Below are 12101 nucleotides of genomic sequence, written 5' to 3'. Positions count from 1 at the left end.
CCTACTTGGTTTCGGTGGAAGCTTTGACTCTGTGTGTGTAGTGTACAGGTGTCCCGGTATTGATCTTCACCTGTGGACCGGATAATGGATACATGAATTATTGAAGGAGGACACAGTCTATCACATGAAAAGCATTCACTTGTCTTCTTGCTTGTGACATTTGCTACACAACCACGTTGAATAATTGAGAGCTCTGTCAGTAAGAAGCAAGTCCGGATCATTTTATCCTGTGTTTTGTCTGGCAGGAGTGGGAGGCGGAGTCTCTGCTTCCGCATTGTCTACCGCCACACGGAGCGTACACTGAGTCAACAGGAAGTCGGTCTGGTCCACCAGAGGATCGAGCGCAGCGCTGAGAGCGAATTGGGCGTGGAGGGTCGATACTGAGCTGGGCACTTTAATATTAGGTACGCCATTAGGCGCCCTCACGGTAGATATGGAATCAGCTGGGTGTGAATGCTTTAAGTCGGATGTTGATATTATACTGTTGTGATGTGCTTTTTTAAAATAAAAAATAAAATACAGAAAAAATGTCCTGTAGCGTCTTGTGACTACCCGCTGGTTTGGTTGTCATAGTAACAAGGTCCCACCGACAGTCAAACTTTTACAGTGAGAGAAGTGGTACACTCCGATGGATGGCCACTGTTCAAAACTGACCGATTTCTGTGAAAAAGCATGTGATTGGTATATGCTGATGAATGCCTTTCAACGTCCATCACAAAAGCCAATCACCTCTGGCTGCATGCTGCAGCCTGTCATGAGCATCTCTCGCCCACTTTCCTTCACACCGCGCAGGCAGCCAAACCCAAAACAATCATGTCTGCCATCTGGAACTTAACTGTCGTCGTTGAGAGTGATATACATTTTGCACCTTGCAAAACATGCCATGTAAAATGTCTCACTGGCAGAGCATGTTAATAAGTTTTAATAGGGCATTTAGGAACAAACGGTGGTGAATTGGTGAATTTTCGAGGCTCACAATGTGATTAGCAGTCAAGCAGCGGCTAATGTAGCAAAGGCATTATCAGCTAGCTAAATCCCTAGCTAAAAGCAATCCAATATATATCAATATATTCCAAGCTAAAAGGAAGCCAAAAGGAAGTCTCTGTCTTATGATAACAATGTTTTCCAAATGTTTCCAAACTTTTGAGTGGTAATATATTTTTACAATAAGCTGAGGGCCAATTTTTTAAAAGGCTACGGGCCAAAAATGCCTCCCGGGCTGCACTTTGCTCACCCCTGATAATTTTGGTGCTGAAAGGGGCGGGGCTTATGTTGTATTCCCGGTCATGCGTCCAAGCATGTTTAGCTAGTTCCTGCTAGCTTGCTCGTTGGTTCTTCCTAATCAGAAAATGACAGGAAGAAGGGTCCGGAAAAGCCCGAGCTTGTTGACAGTTGGACTTCAGCTTTATGTCCAGAGCGCCGTGACAGGCTGCTTGGATCTTATTTTTAGTAGCGACCCACTTTGAAGGTTCCGAGCGAGGCGGAAAGCAAACAAGATGAAGTTTTTGCGTCCTAATTTAGTTCCGAAAATAACCTAGATTTTGATCTGAGGCCACGCCCACTTTGACGCTGGCATTGATTGACTGCGTTTTGTGTCCCGATTTAAAGTTGCTAAAAAGCGATGTTGTGATGTCATGTGATCAACGTATCAATGTATTTTTGTAGTGTTCGTGTCTTGTTTGAAGTAAATCAGAAGCGCTGACCTGACCCGCTTCTTTGATCCACTTGGACATCGCCAACAGTCACGACCTCAATTTCAAGCTATTTTGAAGCGTTTGTCGTCCTCGGGGCTCGCATGTGGTTTATCTGAAGCTAAGACGTCCATTCAGCGTCAGGTTAAGTGTTAAAAAGATAGAAAACGTAGAAAATAAAAAAGCCAAACAGCAATCAACACCTTTAAAGTACATTTAATGAACACTTAGCATGTTTTGTCTACTCACGTGCACTGTCTGGGCGTGGCGGCGAATGCCATCCAAAGTCTCGCGGGATTTGCAGCATGAATTTTGAATGAGCTGGTCTTTCTTCTCCTGCAGGCCTTAATTGCTTCTTCAATTATTCATTCCTTCCCTCTCCAGATTTTCCAGGAATTAGTCTGCGCCCTTTTGCTCCGCACATAGTCGTGTTGTTGTTTGAATATATAATACATGCAAAGAAATAAACAGAATCAGAAGACAAAATACTAAGATGAGATTTTAAAGTAGCCTTCTCCACGATGTAATATGTAGTTCCTCAATCCATGAATAACTTTCTGGCATGACATTGTCAATCACAAATATGTAATAGTAACCATATTTTTACACTATTCTATTTACATCTTTTTCAAGCCTGTAAAAAAATACCCGAAAAACACCCAAAATGGCTAAATGAAGGTTATGTTCATAGATTAAAGGATGTCTATACATCCTAAACTATTTCTCTTATTATACACATTATACTAATTGATCAATTAAAATGCATTCCTCCTCTGTAAGTAAAAAGGAAATGTTACATCTTTATGTGACACCATGTTACGATATTTGTAATTAAATATTTGACCACTTGTGCTATATATATATATACACATATATATACACACATATACACACACAAAGTAATTTCTGTTTGATGTTTGAGCATCTGAGTCCCTCTCCTTCACCATCATCATCTTTCCATCAATACCAAGTGAGTGTGCAGCAGCAGTAGCAGCTCAGGGACTCTCCCTCATTAATAATGAATGCAAGTGTGTGTGTGTGTGTGTGAGAGAGAGAGAGAGAGAGAGAGAGAGACATGAAAAAAAACACTGATGTTACACACTTCCTTTCAAACATGAAATTCTTTTATTTAGCACTAAATCATGTTGTCAATCTTTTATATATAGTTCTATCATCTGTATCAATGGAGTGTTAAAAGTTTCTATAATAGACCTTTTTTCTCTTATTAAATGTACATAAATTCTTCAGAATAATTTGTGGAATGATCGGTAAAGTTGCGAGCAAACAAACAAAGACATAGAAGTTATTATTATTATTATTCATCAATGACGTCTTTTAGTCCAACACAACAGTCTTGTCACTATTTATTATGGATTGATTGATGGAATCTTATTGGCGTTTTTTGGAGCTACTACACTGGCCTTGACGTCGTTGTATTGCTCTGTGTTTTTTGTTTTTTTTGCTGCGTTTACAACACAACGCTAACGCTAATGTTACTACTTACATCCAAAGAAAACTTCTCAAGGGTTTCAGGAAAGGAGCACAACGTTGTAGAAAAAAAAAAAAAAAACTCAGCATCTGTGCCACGCATGACCTAACCCTGAAAGCAGATACTCTAAAAGAGATTTCAAAACAAAGTCTTGCTAGATAAACTCTTTCGGTGGGCTGATGTTTGATGTCTTAACATGCTAACCCTTGTCCAAGCTGCTAATGTCAACATTTAGGCACAGCTCACCACTGTTAGCTGCTAAAATGATAGCGTTATCATTTAGTGTAAGCTAACATTTTGTATTTATACACTGACTCATCTGAATGTGAGCATAAGCACAGCTTATGTTAGCAGCGGGCTGGATTGCTATGCTTCACCTGGTAGATTTGCACTGCTAGTTAGCAATTAGCTAACACTTTGGCGTTTGTGCTCATTTCCTGAAAAGTGTTAAGAAGCGACATCATGCAGGTCGACATCCTTCCACAGGCTGAACGCTCACTTCCTTTCTGCCACCACAAACAAACAAAAAAATCAGCTTGCAAGTTTGCAAGCTAGCTGCTAAAAGTCAAATACTGAGCCTTGCAAGTCATGTTGCAGGGGTCCACAATTTGGTGCAAAAAGCTAAATCTGGTGTGATGCGGCTTGCTTGCTTGTTTTCTTTTTCTTTTAGCGCCATACGGATGGTCGCGTTCAGCACGGTGTCTTTGAATGGACCCCAATGTTCCGCTCGATCTGCACTGGTGCCAGCGGTTACCCGCCATTATCACAGAGACCTCCATGAGCAAACGTTCCTGTTTGCCTGGAATACTTTTGGAATTCCTCAAAGTGTTGTAGTGGATTGTCCTGATGTGGCGATTGACCGATGCGCCAGGAAGGCAAACTTGAGGGCAAAGTGAATCCATCTTGTTCTACTTTGCAGTTTTTATTGATTTTGTTTTTCTTTTTTGTCCTTCTTTTCCAGAGTGTTGTTTTTGTTAGTCTTAAAGGGCCAACCACGTCAGCACACTGGGCAGCGCCGCCAGTAATGCCCCCAGGCCCCCGGTCGCCCCCCACCTGGGGGCGCTGTTGCCCCCGCCGCACAGTTCAAACAAACTCCCGCGAAAATCCAAATTACGAGATTCCTTCTTGAGTTTCTCCCAAAGGTCGGTGGCGCCCTCCTGACAGTCGGCCAATGCTGTGCTGGCACAGGAGTGGAAGTCGTCCCAGTAGCTACACAAACACAACACAACCATTGTTAGCAACATTAATCAGACATCATCATCTATAATCTTAGCTAGTTAATCAAACCAGTTATTCTAAGCACTAGTTAGCCTTTGCTAGTTAGAATGTCAGGATCGCTCATCTAATTCTATCCACCTACGAATTTATCCATCTAAACATCTGTCTGCCTGCTAGTTAGCATGTCAAGATGGCGAGCTAGCTACCTTACTAATTGAAATTAGCTTGTTAGGCTATCACACTAGCTCGCTACCTTAACAGGTTCTCATGCTCGGTGGTCTACTGTATTTATATAATAGCTAGCTACGTACATTATCAGTCATCTTATGTAGTCATCCACTGTTTGCTCGTTAGCCACCGTAGCATGCTAGTGAGCCGACTTATCTATCTCAATTAGCTATGTGACTCGACTTATATCTACTGTAAAACTTAATTAATTTGCTGGTTGGCTTGTCGAGCTAGCTAGTCTATGTACGGCTAGCTACCTTATCGCGATGCCGAGACTTCTAGTGAGTGCAACTAGTTAACATTTATCTAGCTGAGCGTGAGAAAAAAGGTGATGACTTTGAACATAAGTGTTTTTATTCACCATGCATGCAGAATCTTCCAGCATCCTTTTTCTAGCTTGTGCACTTTGCTAATCTTCTGCTCAGGCTCCGCCCAGCGCGGGCCACTCCGTCAGCTCAGTGAAGCGTGCACGTGGGGTCTAATCCAATCTTCCAATCTGCTCTTTTATTGATGTTGACCTGCTGAACCCAGCGTGTCCGCACTACATCTCCTACCAATTAACACACGTACGTGTGTATGTGTGAGAGAGGAGACGTATTAAGTAGGCCCACCTGCCACGCCCCCTCACTGCTGTGATGGAGCTGTCACTGAATTAAACAATTGTGTGTGTGTGTGCATGCATGTGTGCGTGTGTGTGTGTGCCATCTGCTGCTGCGACAAGAACATGGCGGTAGTCTCTCAGTCTTAATTGTCGTTAATAAAATGCATGTTAAAAAACTCCACCTTCCAAAATGTCCAATTCGATTTTTTGTATCGTAAAAAACACGCTGTTATTTTCTTTTATTTGTAAAAGTGGCAGGAGCACTTTTTCCCCACAAGAGGTGGAAGTGGGCGTGTCTCGAAGCTAGAAGGAAGAGCCTACACTCCTCGGTCACTAGAGTCAGTCATATATTCCCATAAAGGGTTGTGATCTCAAATGCGTGTGTGTGTGTGTCGTACGTGCAGATCCTGTGCAGGTTCTGCTGCTCGTCCAGGTCTTGAGGGTAGTTGGCCATGTTGTCTCCCAGTTGCAGCAGACAGTCCGAGAACCCTTTGAAGACTGCGTCGCAGTGGGCGGAGCTTACCAGCACCGAGTGCAGCAGCCACACTGGCGGGGGACAAATAAAAGAATAAAAATACAACACGTGTCAAAACATGTGTACACTGGCATGAACCGCTGTGGCTGTAGGCAACCTCCTATTGTAGCTTATTGGTGTTGTATCAATATGAATTAGGGCTGTAAAAAATAGCACGGTAACTCATTGAGTTCACTAATTACATTGTATCCATGAAAACACGCATACATACGGTACATATAATTGTGTCCTGTCGTTTATCTTTTTGTTCATAAAATACAATAGAAATTGACACACATCACATACAGTTGTGCACTCCAAATTATTATTAGTTTTATTAACAAAATTGTTACATCTGAGTTTTCACCTCACCAATTAATACCTGCCCTCTCTGCTGCGATAATTGAAGCATTTACGCTATCTACATGTGATGAGTAACGCCTTTACATTCAAATAATCAATTTCCGCAGTCACTGCAGGAGTATCAAGCTGTAGAAAATGTGCAAGTGAGCACCTCCTTGCGTATACTGTATAAACAATCTATGACAGTGTGGCAGAGAGCTCCTGTTAAATAGAATTGATCTATGATGGGCCTCTCACTCCTGTGCATTTTTGATGATCAAAAGGCCAATTCTGGCTGCTGCAGGCAGTAAAAGTCAGCGCCGTAATGTGCACCGATGCGTAAAATAATATTTATGATTAAACAATGTCCATTTATGACTTAAAGACGTGGAGATCAATATACACCTACTCTCGCCAGAAGGCCTTAAAACTAACAAAAAAAGGCTTATGCTCGTGTTTAATGTATACATTTTGTCAAATATGTCAGACTTAATGGCTCCTTTAAGCAATAGAAGCAGAATGGCGTGCACTACTTGGTTGCAACCAGCAGAGGCGCTGTTCATTGAGTCTCATGTCTAAAGAGAACAATATGAAACAATGGATTGGGAATTTTCTCAATGAATCGATCAGGAAAATGTGACTTGTATGCACATCCATATGTTATCAAACATATTGTTGTTCATATACATCTAATTATTATTGTTATTGATGATTAGGATTATCATTAATTATATGAAGCCATGTCCACAAATCACCATCTTGCGATGATATGCTTTGCATCATCAGCCATCAGAATTTAGCGTTCCTTGTGCTTGTAATAGTCTGATATTATAGACTTATGATATACTAATATTTTAATTTAATTTAAATGACAATTGCATATTTAATCTTTTTTGTTTAAATTCCATGTTTTGACCAAAAAAAGCATCACTTATCTGTCATATCTGTTTTTCATTTTAGCTTTAAAAGAAACATTTTCCCGTAAATGTGTATTTGATGTAAAGACTGAATGAATGACGTCATGTAGAAGTCAAGCTGCAGTATATGAACACCAGCATGTTCACGCCCCCACCAACCCCCACGCACGTTTTTTTTTACTCCCCACCTGATACATAATTTATGACATAAATTATAAATTTTATTTGCAGCACATTTCAGTCATTTTTTTGACTGGTCGATGATAAAAAACAAAAACAACTGTCTTCTTTTTTTTATTTGACATTAGTGGCCATTCATTTTATATATCCTTCCTCAACAAAACTCGTTTTTGCATGTTTAAAAAAGCCAACACTGTTACAGTGTTGGTTTTTGTTCACTTGGATTTTAATTGTGTGCTGTGGTTATCATCATTTTTAGTTTTGATGTAATTAAAATTAATTCTTGTTTTTTTTTATTATCAAATTCAACTCACATTTTTGGATGGTTCACACCTCTCTATCGCACGCACACACGCACGTGTACACGCACACTTTCCTGCAGTGCAGAAGCAGCGTGTGAGCGTGCGACACACCCACCAACACATACACATACACATACACACACACGACAAAAAGGTGACCAAAATTATTCTGCTCAAAAAGAAAAAGGCCGGAAGAAATATTTCGTTTGTTTCAAACGAAATAACAAGAAGGACAGAACAAAATGTCAATCACGCTAGTTTAACTCCTCATAATAACGGCCAGAAAATGTGCCCAATTGTTAAAAAAAAAGACACGAATTGCTAACTGAGTGCACGATGCAGAAGCATGGCAAAGACAAAACACTAATATATATATATGTATATGTATGAATGTATGTATGTATATATATCTACACGTGCACGACCGTTCACACGCACACAGGAGCGTTATGCAATGAACAAGAACGACGATGATTTTACACGTATTAGACGTAGCCCGGGTCGTGAGTGTATACACGCGCGCGCGTGCACACACACTTTTCACTTGCATCTATTTTTGTATCGCGCGTGAGAGGGGGAGCGCTCGTGCACGGCTGCAAATGACATCATCGTTTTTCGATGCACCCTTTTCTCTATTTATGCGTCTTTCATAAATAATAAAAGTGAATTATTGTTTGCGTTATTAATAATACTATTACTAATAATATAATTATAATTGAGGTTGGTGTGGCCTCGGTGTTGCGCGCGCACACAGTAGCAAAATGTCACTTTGGCACAAATGAAGTGCGGGAAGGAGGAAGAGGGGGATGGTGGGGGGTGGGGATCCCCCTTGTTGGCACACACATGCGCGCGGGCGCGCACAAACACGCGCACACACTCACACACACACACACACACAGCTAATGTAAACCAGTGAAAATAAAACGAAAAAATGTCATTTACATCATCTAATTCTCATTTTTCTTTTTTTGGAGAAAAAAAAATCAGAATGGCCTCTGTGCCTCCAAGGTGAAACAAAACTACAATGTAGAATGATTAATAATAATAATGATAGTAATAATACATAACTAGAATAATAACAGATAAAATGCATTTTTTATTGAGCACTCACCAAAGTGAAGCGCCAGCACCAGGACGAGGCTTCCTCCTCCCATCCTCGGTGGACTCACGCAGCAGCAGTCGAGCAGCAGCAGCCGCAGCCGCAGAAAAGGCACGCGTGCATTCCACGCAAAGACAAGCAAGTAGGTAAGTACATCCACGAGCGCGCGCGTCCGCCACCTCCTGCACCTGCTCTGTGCATGGCGGGAAAAGAAAGATAAAGAGAGAGAGAGAGAGAATGAGAAAGAAAGAGACTCCTCCTCCTCTTCCTCCTCCTCATCGTCGTCATTGGAGTGTTTCCTGCTTCCTTCATTCACCTCTCCAACACTTTTTATAACATACACAGCAAGTCTGGTTCATTAAAAGCCGCTTCAACCATACACTAATAAAGTATTTATATTTAAGGTTTTTTTTTTAAATAAAGCATCATCACTACACTGGCGGTTATCATGATTTTTACTACTATTATTATAATGACGTGCAGGTTGTCATTAAACAAAAATGTAAAGCTCAATCAATGCATTTAAATAATGTCCCGTCCAAAATCTGGCCTGGGGGGCACAGCAGCCCACAGTCCCCTTTTTATTGGCCCATTGTAAACAAAAAAATGTAACAATCACATCAGAATAATTGAACAAGCACAAAGACGAGATAGGTATTTTTTTTCTTTCAATGTATTTAAGTACTTAGCATATTATGCTAAAAAAACAACGCAATAAAACAAAGCACATCATTAAGTAGACGAAAGGTAAATAAAGCAGCACCCGAATGCATAAAATTCTGGACACCTTTGATTTAAACCATGGGGCTGCTGAAATTGCATGCTTTTTTGCACGTGTTTTCACTATATTTACAATAATAAGAGAATAAACATGAGTGGGTAGAGACTGACAAATCCACGCCTCCTATACAGATTACACATGAACACAAATATATCTATCAAGAACACAAATGTATTGTCATGTAATAGTGACACCCCCTGAAAATACTGTGGAAGACATGTTAGCATTATGTAATGCAGGCATCAGCAAAGTGTTAAATGCACAATGACTGGCAGTTGGTGGCAGCCATGTTTTCCAATTTTGCTCAAATATGACATGTGCTTGTCAGTGGGCCTAAAGGTGTGTACCAGACTTCCTGGTGAGTGGGCTGAACACCCTCAAGATACGGAAAGCACACTGCGCTGTGAGAGACATTTCAAGTCAATCCAACTTTTGGGACAATAAAGTTGATTCTGATGCTTTTATTCCAGTGCTGTCAATTAATGTGATTATTTAGTGACAATTGTTTGACTTTGATTTTGACCTTCCAATCTATCCTGTGCATCATTTGATGCCCTCACCAGTGACCTCTGCTGTCTGACAACAGGCAATGCAACAAAGGCCTTTTGCATTGAACTTTAGACCTTGAGCTTACGCTACAAAAATCTCGACTCTAAACGTGTAAACAAGCACACTTTTTCAGAGAAAAATGTTTCTGTTTAGGAAGGGGAAATAACAAAGATGCATTTCCCTCAGGTAAGCTATGGGACGGTGAGTATACAGGCACAATGGCACAACATAATTATGATCATACCTATCAATGACAATGATATACATTAGATACATATTTATGCAGAAATAAAAAACAACTATGCATACTGTTGGCCTAAGAAATCGTACAAATAACTAATATCATTGTAATGCGAACATTTTCATCTTACTGCAGATCCACCACCTTACAAACTTGATCTACTTTTAACTCTGTTGTTATCGTTTCATAAGGTTAAAGGTTAAAGGTCATGCACGGGCCTCAAACCAACGACCTCGCAGCATTTGGAAAGAGTAGAAAACCGATGACGTATTAGCCCGAATTATTTAATGAGGAGAGCAGGCTTGACCGTGTGCGTGCGTTTACCTTGACTGCCAGTCTCTGTCGCCCTCTAGTGGCAGCTCGGAGGCAGGAAGAGCATCTGGAAGGAGGAGGACAAGCACGTTAAACAATGCGATGGTCATTATGAAAAAATGTTGACTATAAAAACGCTGACGTGTGTCATGTGATATTTTCTCATCTTTTCATAAACTTTTTGGAAGGGCCTTTTGTTCATTTTAATGGGCCTGAGGGAGTCGCTTGTGACATTTAGATAATATGGCTACTGTGCTCCCTGCAGCCATCATCATCATGCTGTTCGAGGTTAAAAAAATGTTGTACGAGGTTGCAAGTTACATCTTTTTCTGCAAACTCAGCCTAAAATTGGGTTGTGTTTGTCTTGACCTTGTACTTCCTCTTCGTATGTCAAGCTGACCGTTCGTCATCTGTATCTTCTGGTCAAGTGCATTATATCTCATACACAGTGTGCATAAATGGCTACTGATAAAAGCCCTACTGAACAACAGCAGTAATGTAGGTCAATGCAAAATGTTAATACAAGCTCTAAGCCCTCCCGTGTCCAGGTCTGTATATAACAAATATAACCTCAACATTCTAACAATGTAAACAACCCAAAAAGTACGTGTGTGAAACTAATTAAAAAAAAATAGATGGCATTACACAATTTAAACTTGGACACCATGCTGCCAAATGATGAAATGCTGATGATGAAAAAAACTTTTTTGTGTGTAATTCGCATTAAGTTACTGTTTTCCATTTGAATAAGGTGTACAAATAAGTTTAAAACAAAAACCATTCACGTACGCTGATTCATGACATCAACATAATGACCTGTTGACATCGTACTTTACTAAAAATGTGTGTCGCCTATTTATTTAGTTCAAGTCGTTTAACACGACCGGTTTGCACTACGGGTGTTTAATGTACTGTACTTTCCGAAATGTATTAAAACCTGTGAAAACAAAAGAAAAACGAAGCAGGGTCACTTACCGCCAAAACCTACGACGCGTACACACCTGGAACCGACTGACAACAATACCTCACAAAATTGGTTCCGCCCCCCTTCCTTCCCTTATGAAAAAGTCAACGCAGGTTCGGTGCATTACTGTACCCTGTAGTTGTAAATTGTCATGGCCGTCATTATCAATAAATTAGGGTAATTTTCTACATTTTTAGATGTCACTTCCTGAAATATTTGCCCTAAACACAGAGTTTTTTAAGTGTATTCTTTTAGTGTGTAAAAAACACTTGAGCATTGTGGATCTTCTGATTGAATGGGCTTACGTGCCTTATATGTAGCATCACAAGAACTCATTGCTACAATGTGTTTATGTTTATTTGGAAGGGGCTGTGCATTAAGAACCAATATAAAAAATGGCAGCGAATATGCCAGAGATAGCACAGTGCTAATTTCATATGTAGTCCTCGGACATTGGAGCCTAAACAGTACATTTGACTATTTTTCTCTTTTTTGCCTTTCACACAGGCAGTCTACCACCACTGTTAAGGCTTTATACTACTTTAATATGGAGCAGGAAAATGGCCGTGTCACCTGAAATGGAAGAATGATTCCAATGAGGTTCGTGGCGACCTGGTGTGGAGCTGGCAAACAGGAAGTTGACCCCTACAGCAGCAGGCGTGTGAGGGTCACC

General features: G+C 40.6%; 2 protein-coding genes across 8 annotated transcripts in view; one reads left to right on the top strand and one right to left on the bottom strand.

Annotated features, from left to right (window-relative positions):
• Window positions 1-515, top strand: part of LOC131109166 (phenylalanine--tRNA ligase, mitochondrial-like) — a 12654-nt gene extending 12139 nt beyond the window's left edge. For 5 of the 7 annotated variants that reach the window (XM_058060842.1, XM_058060844.1, XM_058060841.1 and 2 more), the window contains exon 11: window positions 246-515. In XM_058060842.1, the coding sequence (XP_057916825.1) occupies window positions 246-384 (139 nt within the window). In that variant the 3' untranslated portion in view covers window positions 385-515. The remainder of the gene's footprint in view (window positions 1-245) is intronic. The other 2 variants (XR_009120677.1, XR_009120676.1) reach the window with 2 other exon arrangements.
• LOC131109171 (neuritin-like) overlaps window positions 1-12101 on the bottom strand; it is a gene marked incomplete at its 5' end in the record, with an annotated part of 27839 nt that extends 15738 nt beyond the window's left edge. The window contains 7 exons of the mRNA XM_058060849.1: window positions 6-70; window positions 1704-1812; window positions 1941-4389; window positions 5626-5773; window positions 8594-8769; window positions 10477-10531; window positions 12002-12101. Coding sequence (XP_057916832.1) covers window positions 4161-4389; window positions 5626-5773; window positions 8594-8769; window positions 10477-10531; window positions 12002-12101 — 708 coding nt within the window. The remainder of the gene's footprint in view (window positions 1-5; window positions 71-1703; window positions 1813-1940; window positions 4390-5625; window positions 5774-8593; window positions 8770-10476; window positions 10532-12001) is intronic.

Source organism: Doryrhamphus excisus, chromosome 21 (assembly GCF_030265055.1).
Source record: "Doryrhamphus excisus isolate RoL2022-K1 chromosome 21, RoL_Dexc_1.0, whole genome shotgun sequence".
Lineage (NCBI taxonomy): Eukaryota > Metazoa > Chordata > Actinopteri > Syngnathiformes > Syngnathidae > Doryrhamphus > Doryrhamphus excisus.
The sequence above is the reverse complement of the archived record's forward strand: the minus strand, read 5'-3'. Positions and strand labels throughout refer to the sequence as shown.